The sequence below is a fragment of the Homarus americanus genome, unplaced genomic scaffold (assembly GCF_018991925.1).
Source record: "Homarus americanus isolate GMGI-L3 unplaced genomic scaffold, GMGI_Hamer_2.0 scaffold15794, whole genome shotgun sequence".
Lineage (NCBI taxonomy): Eukaryota > Metazoa > Arthropoda > Malacostraca > Decapoda > Nephropidae > Homarus > Homarus americanus.
The window spans coordinates 488,103-507,230 of record NW_024748849.1 but is presented as its reverse complement, the minus strand read 5'-3'; the positions used below and the strand labels follow the sequence as shown (position 1 = coordinate 507,230).

General features: G+C 43.5%; 1 protein-coding gene across 1 annotated transcript; it reads right to left on the bottom strand.

Annotated features, from left to right (window-relative positions):
• LOC121880484 (matrix metalloproteinase-17-like) lies at nucleotides 1-18,236 on the bottom strand. Its single transcript, XM_042387694.1, has 13 exons — nucleotides 18,068-18,236; nucleotides 9,492-9,736; nucleotides 8,346-8,498; nucleotides 7,877-8,004; nucleotides 7,551-7,715; nucleotides 6,946-7,076; nucleotides 5,838-5,996; nucleotides 5,434-5,559; nucleotides 4,697-5,049; nucleotides 2,290-2,437; nucleotides 1,643-1,784; nucleotides 1,112-1,233; nucleotides 1-900 (listed from the first exon to the last, which is right to left on the bottom strand). The coding sequence occupies exons 2-13, from the start codon at nucleotides 9,726-9,728 to the stop codon at nucleotides 773-775; spliced, it is 1,992 nt and encodes a 663-aa protein (XP_042243628.1). The 5' UTR covers nucleotides 9,729-9,736; nucleotides 18,068-18,236; the 3' UTR covers nucleotides 1-772.
• Between the last annotated feature and the right edge of the window lie 892 nt (nucleotides 18,237-19,128).

Genomic DNA, 19,128 nt, shown 5'->3' with positions numbered 1-19,128 from the left:
ATGATCAAACAGTGCAAACTCCCCATCCTGACTTGTGTATTTTTTTTTTTAATCATTTCACCGCTTATCAGCTTACTAGCCATTTGGGTAGTTATGAACTTTGTTGTTCAGTGCTAGTACTGGAAGAAAACAGATTACCCCGGTCACAATAGATAACACCCTTCCCACATCTGTTCTGGGCCAGGACTTGAACCCAGGACACAGTGGTGAGAGGTGTGAACGTTACTGCTGTACAGTACTGTACTTGTCTTAAATTTCGTTTCACGTGGCCTATCGTACTTGACCTATCAACTAAACTCCTTCACTTTTTGTCTGCCCATAGCATCTTGTGGCAGTATGTGGATGAATTTGTGCAAGAAACAGAAGATAGTACAGTACTCTGATATAACTTAGAAATAAAAGAGAGAAGCTAGTGTTGTAGAGTTTGTGCAATTGACATTATCAATACTTTAGGCAAATGTTAGAAAAAATCTTCAGAATTGTGTTAAGTATTTTACTTTTTAATTTGGAAATAGTGACACTAATTTTCATGGTTGTTTTGGAATAAAAGATTGTCGTTAGCATTAATTATAAAAGTACTGTACTGTACTGTAGCCTTCCTTGGGAGTTGTCCTTTAAAGAAACACTAAAGGTGAGATGCGGTAGTGGGCTGGCTGGCAGAGTGTTGATCCGAAGTAGGCAGGATTGAGCATTGTTTGTGGGACAGTTCAATACCTCTTTTGTGTTTTCACTCCAAATAATTTCAGTCTAAAATTTCTAGAGGGTTTGTCAGTTATTTTTTATGATTACTTGGACACTGGGCCCAATATTGTGGTGCCTCTTTGGGATATCCGGCAGCTGGCTTGATCTTCACATTATCGAACTTCCAGAACTGGTAACCTCGTAAGAAGTAGGACTGTCCTGGGGGAAGGAAACAGGTTGATGGTGAATGATGGGAATATAATAGACTCTGCTCACTTAAGGTAATCAATCCAGTCAGCCAATCCATCCAACTGTTTATCCATATCTGCCCATTCATTCAAACTTCCACCCATCCATCCTCCACCCATTTACTCGAGCATTCATCCACTTACAGTATTTACTCTTATTTGTTTACCCATCCTTTACTAACCATCAGTCCAGGTGAAGGCATCGTCAAGGTCACCAGGCAGGCCATTCCACTTGCTTATGTCCTTGGGGTAGCCAGAGTCCATCTGACGGGCTGTATCATTGTAGCGGAAGTACCAGTTCTTGCTGTGGTGAAGGAGCGGAGATAAAGACAAAGTTAGTGAGGGAGAGAAGTGAAAGTGGGTCCTACAGGCATGTTTGTCCGATAGGAGAAGTGTGGATACAAGACTAATAAAAAATAATGGTTGCCCCTCGTGTGACGAGGATGGCCGGCCTAAGCGCCACCTAGGCGTGAATTGTTTAAGGTGTAGAAGCTGTCGCCACCACAACAAGACTGTATACTAAGCAGCATGGCCAGCACTGCCCTTGACTGAGATGAGGGGTATACCAGGGGCTCCCTCGTTCCAGGGTCCGAACAAGATATAACAATATTCAGAATCCATCATGACACTTTGAGACAATAAGAGGCAGTGGTTTTAAAAGCAATAGGTCAAGAGCTGGAATCTGTAAAGAAAAAAAAAGACCAAAGATTTACCTGAAGAAGTAAGTCTTTTTTGCTCTGGGCCAGTAGAAGGCGGCGTCGATGCTGGTCTGTATCTCCGGTAGGCCCAGGTCTGTGAGGGGCCTCGGTGAATCCTCCACTAGGCGGTTACCATCGTGCACGTAATAGTACTTCCCTGTGGGGTCACGAGAGGTCAACATAGGTCATATTAATTATGTTTCTTCGTCCTTACAGTTTCTCTTGCCAATTTAATCTCTCGTATCTCATTCTCCCTGTTTGTCCTCTTCAATAACCTCTTAATTTTTTTCAATCTTCCTTTATTCTGTTTCTCCCACTTCCATTTTTTGTCATATTTTCGTTTCCTTTTCCTTCCTCATATATTCTCATCATCCACCCCTTTCTACCTCTTCTATCTCTCCTTCCACCCCTTTCTACCTCTATCACCCTCCACCCCTTTCTACCTACTCACTCCATCTCCCCCACTCTCCCTTTCATTTCACTATCTCTTATAGCCCTTTCTATCTCTTCCCACACACTTTTACCTTCCATTCCATTCTACTATCTCCCCTCCGTGCCTTTCAACATCTCTCTATTCCTTCCATCTCCCCCTTACATTTTCCTATCTCTCCTCCATCTCTCCCCACATGCATTTTCCCGTCTCTTCCACCTGGTCATCTCACCTATGAAGAAGACAATACTACTGTCGGTGTCCCTCTCGTACACAGCGTCCACCTTCTTCAGGAAGGCTGGGAGGGCCGGGAAGAGGGTGCGTATGAGGGATGGATAGCCGGGACGGATGCGACCCCGCTCACTGTAGCGCCACAGGTACTGCAACGACACCAACACTATAATAGGTATAGTCATGCACGTTGGGTTTTACATCCTTTGACTACAGAGTAGGTGTATGTCGAGGCTGTTAGCTTTTGCATCTAATGATAAAAAGAAGCGTGTCAAGTGTTGCTGTGTTATGTGTTTAGTAAATTGGTAATTCACTCATGGTGAGATATTACACACACACACACACACACACACGCAATGCATGATACTGTAATAGCAGCCCTAAGTGATCCAGATGGCCCATACACCAAGTTTGTTCACAGTGCAGAAGTTGCCACCAATACAACAACCACACCCTGAATTAGCAAGCATGGCTTTCCACTATCCTTCGTACACACACTAATACAGATAATTTATTTGCTGCCAGGACTCCAGTTATTGCTCCTCACTCACGAGGGGAGAATGATAAGTACTGTATCACAGGCCGCTAGCACACCGACCCTGTATACTGTGTCGTTTTACATTGAATATCCCCGATGCACTCAGTATGAGGGCCACAGTGGCGTCTGGCACATTCATAACCACATTTGTCTCCACTACATTCATCACACACATCCCGCGTAAGGCCACTTGGCTTTCCCGACAAAAGTCAGCTGTGTGGGCATGGTGTAAGAGTTTTGGTGGGAACAACAAAGATGGAAGCGAACACAAATGAAATTATCTTGGCGCCTCATCTATCTTGCTAGCTCCTGTCGGCGTCATTGGGCAGAAAAAGGGCTATTTTCTTTATTTCTTCTGAGGGGAATTTAGTGCATGGAGCTTGTGTTGTTGCATCGAAGTTTTAATGGTGGTAAATGCCTTCTAGTTGTCAAGTACTTTGGCCATCCAATAAGTTATTGTAGAAAAAAACTATTGTATAACAACTGCTCAGCCGAAGATAACATGTCATACCTTGGCAGTTATATTTTCAGCCTGTTATACCAACCTTTCCTTATTTAATAGATTTGTATTTGTGTCAGTGGAAAATGTTTAGCTAAAGTTCCATTTATAAGTATCACGGGTTTTCTTTGGGTATTCCTGTTTCCCCCTGTGCTCACACTGGACAATAAATATCACAACAAAATAACAAAGAACAGACCAACTACCCGAACGACTAGTAAATCGATAAATGGTGAAATGATGAGTAAATAAGCCGAATGGGAGAAATTACTTTAGGAGATGGAGGGAAGAGGGTACGCAGTAGTCTCTGAATGCTGGCGTCATACGTTCTCTCTAAAACTTTTCGATGGGTAACTTAATGAAATTTAGTGGTTACCTTAAACGTACAGTTTACTTCTTTTTTTTATCATATTCGCCACTTATCAGCTTACTAGCCGTTTGGGCGGTGTATCCAGTGTTAGTACAGGCTGAAGTACCTCCCTGTCTGATAGCTGCCTACTATATATGAAAAAAATATAGTACCTATTACCTACCATTATCCTTTGACGTCTTATTCTTGAGCTACCCATAGTTAAATCAACCGTGTCAACCTGGTCTATGCACACTCCCCAAAAAGTATCTGCCCCCTGGGTCTGATGTATTTGGAAATGTACGCAACACGTATACAGTAGTCTCAGTTCGGTTGGTATTTCTGATTGTGAGTTGCACCTTTCGTTCTTTCTTCTTGCACCTGATAATCACCATAATATCTATACCACCTATTGTCTACATAATGTAATGAAGTAGGATGAATTGTGATATAGACTAACCCAATAACGTCATGAGTAACCCCGCTGATTTATGCACCTTAGATACTATTTCAGCCCCAGGGGATGGGTTACCAAATAGGAATATAATGTTACTATGTTTTTATGAACCGAGGTCACAATGGAATCACTTCGGACAAAATATGAAACACTACGATCCGATATTACACCCATTTACAAATATGGTAATTACAGGTGTATAATGATGCCATATCCAATTACAATGACATTATGATTGACTGAATTTCGATATTTTTCTACCTCAATTGCTGAGGATAACAATTAAGAATATACAGTAAATTATCATCTCCGAAATATTCGTCCATTGTGACACATAGTATGGATGAGAAAAGAGGTCGATACTTCTTTGGGGAGAGTGTACTTTTTATGTAACCAACGTGAGCTTGTATGACAGTTTTACTGATTTGATTGATTCGTTTGATTCACTAGCCGTCAACGATAACACTGAACCAATCTTATCTCAGGTCTGTCTGTCATTATATATATATCTATTTAATTTATTTATCTGCCCGCTATACAAGGTAGTCTTAGCGGTGTAACTTACCTCATCCTTGAAGATAAACAGTTCCCTCCTCAGCATAGCCACGGCGTCGTAATTCCCGTAGCAGATGTTTGGAAGAGTAGGAGGAGGCTTAGTAGAGGCTTCCTCCCTCCTCCCCCAGTTGTTATCTTCCTCCTCCTCCCACCTCCTCCGTTCCTCTTCCTCCCGACGTCGAGTCTCTTCCTCCTTCCTCCTGATATCCTCCTCCCAGCGCCGTCTCTCCTCTTCCTCCTCCCGCTGCCTCCTGCGTTCTTCCGCCCTTGTCTTCTCGACCTCCTCCCGGCGCTTCCTGTCTTCCTCGTAGAAGTCTTCATCGTCGTTACCGCCGTCGTCTTTCTTGTGGACACCATCTCCGTCTGGTGGGAGATTGGGTAATGAAGGCAAGTCATCCATCCAGCCCTCACCTGCCACTCGTCTCTTATGTTCGTCTACTGTCTCATAGTCGCCGTGGTAGCGGACATGATCGGTATCTTTAGGGTCATCGCTAAGGGCATCATCATCACCATCATCACCATCATCACCATCACCATTAGTATCATTATTATTATCATTGTTAAGTACAGTATCCTCACTATCCTCGTTAAGTACACCATCACTATCATCATCACTATCACTATTATCATCACTATCACTATTATCATCACTATCACTATTATCATCACTATCACTATCATCATCACTATTATCATCATCACTAGCACTATCATCATCACTATTATCATCATCACTAGCACTCTTACCCCCGTTCTCGTTGTCGTGGTCGTCACCGGCCGCGTCTGACTGGCGGTCGTCATTCTCTGGTGTCGTGGTTGTGGTGGACGTCGTTGACTTAAAATATTCGTCGTCCCCTTTCAGTTTACGCTTAACTGTAAGAGAGACAATTCTTCCCATTTTCATTGTGTTTAGTGTAAGATAAGGAAAGCGTATCCCAGTTTCGTTGATTGCTTAAATTAAATAATAAAAGTGGGTTCCTTTTTCATTGTTGTTCTGAAGTCAAGAAAAGTCCATATTCAATAGCATAGCAGTAGAATAATAGTAGTAATAGTACCATTAGTAGTAACAGTAATAATAGTATAACGTATTAGGTCAACAACTACCATCACTGTTACTGTCATTCCGAGTAAATCAAAAGAAGGTCACTTACTATACAGCTCCCACATAGCCATGACATCGTCGTAGTCCAGGGCAAAGTTAGCGGTGTAGCCTTTGTAGTAAGGGAACATAATGGAGCCTGACACGGGGGAGTGGGCCAGACCCAGGGAGTGACCAATCTCGTGTACGGCCACCGTGAAGAAATCCAGCCCTGTGGGTGAGTGGCAGAGTGAGAGGGAGGGAGGGAGAGTGAGAGGGAGGAAGGGAGAGTGAGAGGGAGGAAGGGAGAGTGAGAGGGAGGGAGGGAGTGGGTTAGAGGAATGGAGTGCGAATGAAACGCATGGAGTGGGAAGGAAAAGTGTGTGTGCGAGATAGAGAGAATGTAAATGACGAAGGAAAGAGATGATATGATGCACAGATCATTGTGGTCACCATCAACACTGATTGACCTTTAACCTGACCTTAACCATGGACATCACCTTGACCTTATCTTACTTAAACAAGTGGAAGATGTTGTAATATTAGCTGTGATGGACTGATGGTAGATGTACGGAAGATATCAAAACCAGAATAGGACAATCAAAAACAGTATTTAACGCTAAAGGACTTAAAGAAAGGAGAAATTTACTTCAAGTTGAGAAAAAAGCTACTGAAAGGCTTTATATGACAAGGACTGATGTATGGGGCAGAAGCGTGGACACTTCCAGCAGACACCAGGAGGAAGAGGTTGGAGAGGCCTTTGATATGTGGCGTTATAGGCGAATGTTAAGAAAAAGCTACACTGACAAGAAAACTATAGACGTACTATGGCCAGTAAAAACTTCTTAAGAGAAATACTTGAAATGTAGAGAAAAAAAAAAGAGATACTATGGTCATGTAACAAGGGGTGAGAGGATTGGTAAAGACAACCCGAGACCGTTTAGAGTAGAGGACTGTGGTCACCAACCCTCAGCTATGAGGAAGGTACTCTACTACAGTACTCTGGTTGATTGATTCATTGGCTTGACATGACCCAATTTCACCCCTTACTTGACATGGCCCAATTTGACTCCCTAACTTGACCTTACTTAACATGGCCCAATTTGACCCCTAACATAAGATGACCGTGACCTAACGTGATTTCAACCTCTGATCTGATCCCATTTGATCCCTGACCTGACCTGAGTACTGGTCCTTGGGTTTCGTAGTCCAGGTCTCGCTCTCGTCGAAGTGAACATCACCACCGTAGGAGCCGAACTCGTAGGGGTAGTAAGCGTGAGCCAGGATCCCGCTAGGCCCATCAAATGCGTACCTGGGTAGAAAACAGGGGCCACTCAGTGATTGGACGAGCATCAGAGAAGGGTGATTGGAAATTCTTGTGAATTTGGAAACTGATTACAAATTTATCGAATTGGAAATGAGTTGAAAATTTATTGGAAAATGGGCTGGAAAGTTATATGAAATTCAACTGGAAAATAAATGGAAAAAATAGTGAATTTGATTGAAAAAAAGAGTTTTGATCGAAAACTCGTTAGAATTAAAAAAGGGGGGGGGGGGTGAGTGGTCGTTAACTATTGGAAACTGAAAGATGATTGGCAAAGGCTCGTAAAAGGATTGGAAGCTAAAAACTAAAACTAAATGCTATTTGCAACTGTAGCAATAGATTAAAAATGGTCGAAAACGATTAGAAACTACGAAAAATGATTGGAGAGTGGTTGAAGAATGACTGGAAATTGGTCGAAACCGATTAAAAGTGATTATAAAGTGACTGGACAAAATTACTCACCCGTCACCATGCGCGTAGTTGGCGAAAAAGATTATGATGTCAGCATCTTGATGGGATGACTCATTGAACTGTAGGTGAGAGTACGTGCTCCAGGCATCAAAGGCTCTCCTTAGCTCTCTCTGTACCACTTCCTTCGACCGTAGCTGAGGCGACCAGTTGGCGACACTGTGAGATGAGGGAGGGTGTGAGATGGTGGGTGTGTTTACTCTGCTGTGAGAAGAGGCGTGTTGACAATGCTATGAGGGGAGGGTGAGGGTGTATTGACAATGTTGTGAGGAAAAGAGAGGGTGTGGGTGAGTGATAATTATATATTCTCCTCCACTCACTAATAAGTCAGCCTCCTTTTGTTCCATCCGCCAGACCCCACAATGTATCGCTTGCGTCGGATGTGTGGTTTGTCCAGGAAATCTTGAGGGTCCATATCGGGAAGACCACAGCGAGGAGTCTCCATCAGCTGGGGAAGAAAACGGAGTGTGGTGAGCCAAGTGTGTGTGAGAAAAGGAGTTTTGGAACCCAATTATGAAAATAAATGGGGTGAGGTAAGTCAGGTGTAGGTAAAATGGGGTGAGGTAAGTCAGGTGTAGGTAAAATGGGGTGAGGTAAGTCAGATGTAGGTAAAATGGGGTGAGGTAAGTCAGGTGTAGGTAAAATGGGGTGAGGTAAGTCAAGGTAAATGGGGTGAGGTAAGTCAGGTGTAGGTAAAATGGGGTGAGGTAAGTCAGGTGTAGGTAAAATGGGGTGAGGTAAGTCAGATGTGTGTGCTTAAATATAATAGAAAATGGGGATTGGTCTTACCACCAACGTAGCATTATCGATGAGGCCCGTCTGAGGGATGTTTCCGAACCTCTGCATGCGTTTGATGGCTTCCTCCAGTGATTGAGATGTGAAGAGAAAGTCTGTGTCGTTGTCACCCTTCGGAACGTAGCCGAACTGCTGCATGAACTTCACCTGCGAGAACGTAAACAAAGGCCAAGGGTCAATATTGTTATGAATAAATGTATTTAAAGAAAACTTGTGAGGACGAAGCCGGTGGTGTCGTTAACCTCTCAGATGTAGGCTCAAGACTTAACTGCCGGAACGTAAACAGATGAATGGACGTAGTGAACCTGAGTGAACGGATGGAGTTATGAATGAATTTGCTGAAGGTTGTGAATGGAAGTAAGTTAATGAGGAATATGCTTAAGTAATAGACTATAAACAATGTATTTGATAATGAAAACTAAATATAAATAATATTAACTATAATAAAAGTTAAATTATTAATAACATTGTTAATATTAGATTAAATCGGAAACTTTAATGATGATGATGGTAATAATAATACTTAGCAAGTATAAATAAAAAAAAGACGAGAAATATTAAAATTAAAGTATACCGAATTAAGAAAGAAATGGAAGGATTTGATTGGGGGAAATATATCCTGTTCTAAGCTCCAGGATAAGGCAAGGTATCCTGTTGTAAGAACGAATGGTAAGATATCCTGTAGTAAGGAGATAGGCCAGGATATCCGGAAAGTAAAACGAGCCATCATCTGTAGGTGCGGCAGGCAGTGGTATGTGACCATATACTGTATGTGTATTATAAGCCTACAGCACATGAACATGTTTCACAACAAAGCATGTAATAAATAACAATAATACGAGGGAAGTAGTCCTGGAGAGATTTTAACAGGATAGCAGAAACAGCGATAATATAGCAGTGATAGTATATCAACTTAAAGCAATTATATTGTTCAGTGGGAGAATAACGCAATAACAAAAAATATCTAATTGAAGTAGAAAAAATAGGAGCAATATTCTCAAAATTAGCGGATAAATATCAAGAGTTACACAAACGGCACTAGTCAGCACACAGACAGTTTTAGTCCAAACAACAAATATTCACACACAAAGAGGAATATTTATCACATAAAGAAGGTAAATAAACAGTTGGTAGACTTACGGCATGAAGGGCCGACCCCGGTCTGGGCGTGGACGTAGAAAAGTTGAGATCAGGCGGGGGAGTCACTGGGATGTGGACGGGCTTGGGCGTGGTGGTTTCCTCGTAGCGGTAGTGGGCGTAGGGGTCGTCGCGGGCATAGGAGGTGTCATGGTCGTGGCGGGGATAAGGAATCCCAACTGGCAAGGCACACACCCCAGTCACCAGCACTGTCACCACCACCAGCGTCGCCGTCACCATGGTGCTGCCTGCCAGAAAACAACTCAGATTGGGACTCTCGACTTGCTGCATTCCAGGAGAAACTGATTTTTGATGGACACTTAATCTAAAAATGAAACTGAGTGGGACTTGACTTGCGGCATTTCGGGAAAAACGGTGATTTTTTAAGGACAATTAATATGTGAAACTGAATGAGTCTCTCGACTTGCGGTACTTCGGTAGGAACAGTGATTTTTAAGTGACAAAATATAAGAAATACTAAATTGGAGATTTATTTCGCCAGCGAGGTCAAAATTTCCACTCGCAGATCTGCACTTGAGTCACCGAGCTGAGATTATTTTAGTCAGTGGGAACAAAATCATCTGGGGAACTCCACACCTAAAACTCGGGACTTCTCGAGTGTCACCCCACTGTAAAATAATCAGGAGTCCTTACGATGATATTTCAGTCTGAGACAGGACATGAACTATTTCACACAAATATCAGTAAACACACAGGTCTTGTAAATAATAGTCTTTGTAAAATAGGAAACTTGTAAGTACGGACTTTTATAAATCCCACTTGTAGTACCTCACTGTAAATGAAGGTCACTAATACCACGAAGATTTCACTGTTGTAAAAAATTTAAACTGGTGGGTCTGGTAGCTGGCACCCTACTGTAAATAACCATCAATCTTTACCAAGTTCTCACCGATGTACAAATGTACTGGCATGTCGTAGGTGTCAAGAAGTACACAGAAAATTCACATCACCTTTTCGAAGCGAAGTGTCTTATACCAGCTCGATCAGCCACGCAAAAACACAGAAGGCACCGCACGCCACTCCTGCCGATGTCACAGCAACGAAAGGACAACAGCTGACCTGACTAACTGACTGCCACTCCTTTTTCCGTTCTTCTCCTTGCGCGATCATCACGTCAATGTGGTAGGGATGAACAGAGGGTTCATCTTAATGTGTACGAGTGGAATGGAGTGGGTTTTGCCTTACTATATCCTTCACACAATACCAGCTTCATACACTACCACTCGCCTCTTTACTCTCACAGCCCTCTCCTTTCTACCACCTGTTTAATATTTACGAGGCCGTGGTTGTGGTAGAGTGCGACAAGTCTTCCTCCTTCGTGGTGTGGTTGTTGATGGCTCTAACTACACACACACGTCCCTGCTCCCACACTGCCAGTGAACCACGACCCCACCAATGCCCCAACACTAAACTGGGCCACATCCCCTTACATCTGGCACCTCCTCCTCCTCCTCCTCCTCCCCTACTCACACTCTGGGGGAGGTGGGGAGGAGTAGGAGAGAAGAAATAATAGATAAAGAGGGAAGCTATGAAGAGGAGGGTAAGCAGTGGGAGTGGCAGAGATAAATACTGTAAGGGATAAAACAGAACGTGGGGAGGGAACACGAGAGTAAGGAAATAAATGAGAATGAAACAGAAGAGTTTTAATAGGAGAAAAAGTAAAGGAGGGAATGGATACGAGGAGAAAGGGGGAATGGAGGAGGAGAAGGAGAGAGTGCCAACATAATTATGATCTTGTTGAGCTGGTTAAGAGAGAGAGAGAGAGAGAGAGAGAGAGGCCGGCACCTCACGAGAAGGTCGCAGTGCCAGTGCCACTGAGGGAGAGGGCCAGGGAGGGACAGTCACGGCCAGAACCAAGAGAGAGGGCCAGGCAGGGCTTACTTAAGTTACGACTCCTAAGTTACGACACAGATTTTTTCTCCTCCTAACTGATGGTGTAAGAATGTATCTAACTGCTTCACTTCTAAGGTTAAAGCACTTAAGTGTCGGAATTGAACAGAGAGGCCACCGTAACTAGATGCGACTTCTTGTCCGCAGACGGTGGGCAAAAAACTGAACGTGACAAACCTTGGAGAATCCGGACCTTGAACCAGACAGTGAAGCAGGTATCTCTCTCTCTCTCTCTCTCTCTCTCTCTCTCTCTCTCTCACCGAATAATGAGTTTACAGAATATTATGGAATCGCGCGCGCCGTCGTGAGCGTCGTCTCCTCGATCTCGCCTTACTGTCCACGCAATAACTCCTAAATGGGTCGAGCGAGTTGATGGAATACGATGATGTTGACGCTCGGGGATGTATCGGGTGTGCAGCTTCAGGCAAATGCACACACACACACACACACACACACCACTGCCAAACTACCCTCGTTACACGGCCACAAGTAGTTCGCCTCATCTTACCAACCCAATTGACTCAACAACAACAACACATTCAGATTGGGACGACGACAGCGCTACCAACACATACGTCTGATGTGTTGAACCTCTGTTGGCAACACTGGTCCATGTGTAGTGTTCGTGCGTGTTTCTGCAAGTTTGTTTGTTTGTTTGTTTGTTTGTTTGTTTCTGGTGTTTGTTGCTTGAGTTTTGTGTGTTTGTTAGTTTGTATTTGCGGATAAGGAGAGTTTCTTTGCATTATTTGTGTTTGCCTCCCCAGTGTGTGTGTGTGTGTGTGTGTGTGTGTGTGTGTTTAGATCTTGTGTTTAAGAGTTCACCCAGAAACACCCATACTCACCCACCCACCACCACCATTATGGCACCTTCCCTCTGCCCAGACCGCCCACCCACCCAGACACGCACACACCACCCAGACACTACCCACCCAGACACGCCCACACCCACCCAATTCACAAACCATATCCTTACCCATAAGTCATAGACGTGTGTATAACAACACATCTCAATGACCCCACCCCACCACCATCCCCCACCCACCCCACCCCCATAACGGCACGAGAAGATGGTAACAAAATTGTGTTGGTGATAAACTGATAATAAACAAGTGTGTACAGTGGGAGGTATGAATTAACCTTTGAGAATCTTTGTTTGTGACCTAAGTTAATGTTAAGTCTTTTAGATCCGTTGTTATGTTATTAAGACTATAGATGACAAGTGCTTCTTATATCCAGTGAAGTGGACAAAAGTTTCCTTCGTTTGTACACTGTGGGTTTTTTTTTTAAGGGGTTCATATAATATGGTCTTCAAAAGGGAGCGTCAGTCAACACTAACCTCAACTACGACTACTAACTAACCACCATCACCACCACTAACCAACCACCATCACCACCACTAACCAACCACCACCACCACCACTAACCAACCACCACTAACCAACCACCATACCACTAACCAACCACCACTAACCATCACCACCACCACTAACCACACCACTAACCATCACCACCACTACCACCAACCACACACCCACCATACCACTAACCAACCACCATCACCACCACTAACCAACCACCATCACCACCACTAACCAACCACCATCACCACCACTAACCAACCACCATCACCACCACTAACCACCATCACCACCACTAACCAACCACCATCACCACCACTAACCACCATCACCACCACTAACCAACCACCATCACCACCACTAACCAAGCATGACTCACTCTCTGACAGGAAATGCCCCGTGTTCTTGGCTATGTATATTATATACCTAACGGTGTGTGGGTGCCAGACAGTTACTTCCCAATGTGGTTATGTCATCTGGGTAATCTTCACTACCCATATGTTGTAACAGTGTAGGGAAGATCGTTAAGGGGCTACATGCTTAGTAGTAGTAGTAGTGTAGTAGTAGTAGTAGTAGTAGTAGTGACTAAGGCAATGTCGTTGTGGATTTATGATGATTTCTGTGTTTTGTGTATGCTTTCGTCATAGATTGGCTCTCTCTCTCTCTCTCTCTCTCACAGCAAATTATAAACACGCCAGCAGTATAAAAAAAGGCCAATTAACATCTCTAATGTGCTATTGAACTTGACTAAGCTGCCCCTATCAACACATATCGCTTTCTCTCATAACTGATTTAGCATTCCGACAGCAACATTAGCGAGCGAAAAAGAACAGCGCTCGGAGTTAACTCTCTCTTTGTCTTGAGGTTTTACTCTTCATCTTTTATCTTTTTCTTTCTCTGTGCTTTAGGTCTTTGGTCCTTTTTCTAAAAATATCACAGTCATCCTTCCCTTAATTTCTTTCTCTCTCTCTCTCCTGTTCTTTGTCAAGTGCTGTATCTTGTCTCCCTCTTTTCACGTCTTTGTTCTAGGGCAAGGCTATTCCTCAGCGTGAGTCAGAGACAGTGGGTGGGTGAGGGCTTTGTTGACATTAAGTTACTGGGTACATAGCTCAAACTGGCGGGGAGAAGAAAAAACACGCCCAAAACAAAAACTCGGGAACATTTATAAGTTAACCGTTTGCCGTTATATGAATCAGTTCCGTTTTCTTGTGTGGTTTTAGTGAATAATTCTGGTGTGTTGAAGTAAAGGGGATGTAGTGGGATAGTGTCGAGTTTTTGTTGCCTTCCATGTAAGTTATTGGACGCTTAAAACCTTGTGTTTTGGCGAAAAAATACGCACTAAAGAAAAGTAAAACCAATATTACCGGTTACTTGGTCAGCCGAGGGGTCATACATGAACTTGTGCCGCTGTTTATCTCCGTGTTAATGAGTGAGTCGGTAATGAGGATGGATTGTGTTGCCGAGGATATAATACTATACATCATTTTCACGGCTTAAAATGAAGGAGGTTGAGACGTGGGGATATTCGGTCTCTGTTTACAATGCACTTTGAGTGATTGGGTGTGTCACACTCTTTGACGGGAAGAGAAACCCACCCAAACAGAACACACACACACACACACACACACACACACACACACACACACACACACACACACACACACACACACACATACACACACACACACACACACACACACACACACACACACACACACACACACACACACACACACACAGTGCAGAACATTTATAATTATAATTTACCCCGCGAGGGGGCTAGTTTATTGGGCACTCCATTGCATCCTGTGCAAGGCGTAACACAAAAGGGGTTAACAGCGTCCTTCGTGGATGTACGGGTTCATCCACGTCTAACCTCATCTCTCTTGTAGTTTTAATACATCATTTTCGTTTCTTTCGTAATAAGAGACGTCGACGTATGCGATATTTTGTTTCCCGTGAATGGTTGGGGAAGAAGAACACTCCAAAGATGGAACACAGGGCGGGAAGATAACACAGTAGATACCTTCACCCACATATCTCGTCCAGTTTCGTTTTCTCAAGTGGTACCAATAGATCATTTCGGTTTGTTCAGAGGGAGGAGCGACTGTTGCTACGAGATCAGTGCTGTGATATGTAAATTTAGAGCGATCGTTTATCATCTGAGTCGAGGTTATTCTCACATTGCCTCGCCTGACACACAACAGCTTCCACTAGTCACTATCTCAGTTCAGAATCTTTATGCTGAAATTTTCTCCTAAAACATTAAGTGAGATTAAAAGATTAAGTGTAATTATGACTATTTTTATTTTACTTATTAACAGGCGTATGAGTAAGGTTCGTGTACGATGGTCTCTACTTCCTATACGTAAACCCTGAGGTTTCTATACTGAAAACATCTAGGTCTCTATTTAATGAATTTTAGCACACTGAGGAGTCTACTTATTGTACTTAAACACAACGAGGTCTTCACTTAATTTACTTAAACACTGAGGTCTCTACTTATTGTACTTTTAACGCAGGCGTAAGTGTGCACGGTTTTTTATAACATGTGAAGTGAGTGAGTCAACAGTGTGGACGAACTAGACACCCAACAGTCTACCCCTGCAGGTGACAGCCGTACCACCACGTGATCCAGTTGTCGGTTCGTTATGTCAAGTTAGATTAGGTTAGATTACATTTGGTTGAATTACACTATAGTTCATTTTTTATTGATATCCAAAGTTAGCTCCGCCCCTCATTGTAGTTTCGGCTTGGTAATGGTTGGAGCCAGACGCCTATGATCTCATGAGTTTCAAGTCCCCCTAAATGATCACCCATTTGTCCCTTTAATACAACAACCTGTAAGTGAATATCGTGTGAGTTACTAATGACAAACCCCTTTTCAGCGTATATGATTACCATTAAACCCTTACAGATAGAAAGCGTATTATCTTAACCCTTACCCCTTAAAAGGGTATATAAACACCAGTACATTTAAGACCCTTAGCTTACAGAAGGGTATATAAAGGCTAAGAGAAGTCCTGTGAAAATAACTCGGCACTGACCTCCTTCACATTAGTGTTGGTATCCCCTTCCACCGTCCAGTGACCTCACCTTCCTCGCACGTCTTTCACTTATACCGTGGATACTGTAACAAGCAGCACCGCCAACAGTGTACAGTGGGTGGTGGTATGACATGGTGGTTACACTACCGAGCATTACATTCAAACTATACAATGGACATTTTCCTCACAAAGACGGGTAAAGACGTTATTCTAGAAGCATTATATCATGTCGTCAAAATTCTTGGTGGGATGGAAGTGGTATTTGACAACGCTAATGAGCAGCTATGCCATATGTCTCATTAAAACTAATTATATTCTAATAACTACTACAGTATATGTCGCGTGTGTGTATAGGCCTGGGGGGTGAGTCTATGGTACCTCACCTGTGTGTATAGGCCTGGGGGGTGAGTCTATGGTACCTCACCTGTGTGTATAGGCCTGGGGGTGAGTCTATAGTACCTCCACCTGTATGTATAGGCCTGGGGAGTGAGTCATGCCTCACCTGCCTGTGTGTATAGGCCTGGGGGGTGAGTCTGGTACCTCACCTGTGTGTATAGGCCTGGGGTAGTCTGTGGTACCTCACCTGTGTGTATAGGCCTGGGGGGTGAGTATGGTACCTCACCTGTGTGTATAGGCCTGGGGGGTTAGTCTATGGTACCTCACCTGTGTGTATAGGCCTGGGGGGTGAGTCTATGGTACCCCACCTGTGTGTATAGGCCTGAGGGTGAATTATATGGTGTTTTCCCATGCCTAAGCGTAATATAGTTGACACGGGTTTAATTTATAACACCAAGACTCATGTGATATATTATTTGCAACATATATAATAGAAAATATGAAAATACTTCAAATGTTTCTCTCTCTCTCTCTCTCTCTCTCTCTCTCTCTCTCTCTCTCTCTCTCTCTCTCACTAGTGGGGCAGACAGGCGCGGGTACACCAGAGAGATTACATCTGACATAAATCCGTGAACAAAAACTGTCTACGTCATGAAGCAGTGACATTGAAGACCAAGGGAAATAATATTAATAATAAAACTAGGTTAGTAATAAAAATAAAAAATAATATCAATAATAATTGTAACTATAATTATAATTTGAATAAGGCAATAGTCATAATAACAATAATCTTGAGATGGTGAAAATATTAATTAAAACCAGATAATTTACTATTTTATTATTATTATTATTAAAGACATCACGTATTATTGTCTTTGTTAATTAATACAAGAAGCAGTACTGGGAGATCTACCCCCCCCCCCTCCCAAGACCAGCTGTTTTGTTTTTGTTGTGAGGGAGAATCGTCGTATCTCTGGCAACTCAGGGTCGAGGGTCGCACATCTGGCAACTCCATCATCACCACTCCGCCTCTCTCTCTTTCTCTCCTCTCATTACACTGCGTCTCTCACCTCTATCTCACTATCTCTCACCTCTATCTCCTGTCCCTCACCTCTATCCCCTGTCTCTCACCTCTAACTGGCTCTAATCTTTGACCATCTGCCCCACCTTTCCTTCTCTCTCTTCTCGGATTATACTGTGTTTCTCATCTCTTTCTGCCTCTCACCTCTCACTACCCCTCTCTGTCTTTCACCTCTCTCAGTCTCTCACCCCTCTCTGTCTCTTACCCATCCCTGACTCCCCTACCTCCTCTTTCCTCCCTGTCACCCCTCTCTTCCTCCCTGTCACCCCTCTCTTCCTCCCTGTCACCCCTCTCTTCCTCCCTGTCACCCCTCTCTTCCTCCCTGTCACCCCTCTCTTCCTCCCTGTCACCCCTCTCTTCCTCACTGTCACCCCTCTTCCTCACTGTCACCCCTCTCTTCCTCCGTCACCCCTCTTCCTCACTGACTCCCTCTCTTCCTCTCATCGTACCTCACCTTCCTCTCCTCCTCCTCTTCCCTCCTTGACACTCTTTTCTTATCCAGACCAAAAAAGACCCAAAACATCATCCCTCACTCACATAAGAGCTCCATCAGTCAAGTCAGGAGAGGCGTTCATTCTGGTGACTGAACGAAACAGTAAGATCACCATCCACCTCTAAACACTATGGGTGCAGGACGCTGTTGCAAAATGTTTAGATCTTTGCCATAATGATGTGGAGTGTAAAGAAACCCACGTGGTGTGTGTGTGTGTTAATTTGTGAGGAAATGTTAACACAGAGACTCTACCTTAACGAGATACTTAACACCTGGTAGAAGACAAATTAACACCGAGAATCTACCTGAGTAACCTTAACTTGACAGGACCCACACTCCACGCCTTCTCTTACCTTTCGTGTAATAGCCGGGCGTGCGTATGTGTGCGTGTGAATCCGCCCAACCGTCTGTTCGTGCGTTCGTGTCCGTGTATGTTAACAGCGGACAACCAACGCGATGACTGACCTGGGACAAGAAACGGCCGCGCCTTTTATATCTGTCAGCCGGAAGCCAAAGCGCGGGTTGTCACTGGTTCTTAAGTTAATTTTTCTTCTCAACTCGTGAAGTGAAGACACAAAGGTGGTATTTTTTTTCAAAGGTTCGTAAGATAAGCTGGATCACCATTAACCTATAACATATTCCAGAGTAGTGTTAGGGTGGTTAATCCTGAGGTGAAATGTGGAGAGTCTTCAGGCGATCCCATCTGTTTATCTATTGAACTAGTGAAGTGAGACCATACAAGTAACACTATGCCAAGAAGATGGATTCTCAAAGGTTCAAAAGTACGGTACGGTAGAGTTTCAGTGCAATTTCTACACCATTCTGAGCACTATCCTTAAGTTGCTGCTAAAACGAAGCAGATGGAGAGAACAATTAATGTAGGAACCTGTGAGATTCCATCTTTGTGTCGTAACTTAGAAACATTTGAGAACCCATTGTGAGTCTTTTAAAACTCTTAAGTAGACAAAAATCTTTGAGGGGAAAATTTAACTTACGAACAATTGAGAATAACCTTAACATTACACACTTGTACAGTTGCCTCCACAAGAACGTACAACGACTGATGTGTGTGTCGGGGAAACATTTACGAGATGAGGGGCGCAGCATCGTAGTCCTGGGCGTGAAGTGGTTTACTCGGTTTGCCGGAGAAATCCGTCGTTCAGTCCTAGTCACTCGGTTGTGGCTACAAAACATTGCTGCATAACTTATATCACAGGGTTCGCTTATCTGTTTACCTCCTTTATTGTATCTTATTATATTAAACAAGGTAATTACACTGTTTCACAGCCATTCATTCAACCATGGCTGGGTGCCACATCTCATACCCGAGCCTTCACACACTCCCAGGCTGTGGTGCGTTTATGTGGAAGCAACTATATAAACAAACACATCCGTAGGAAATAACTATTTTCTG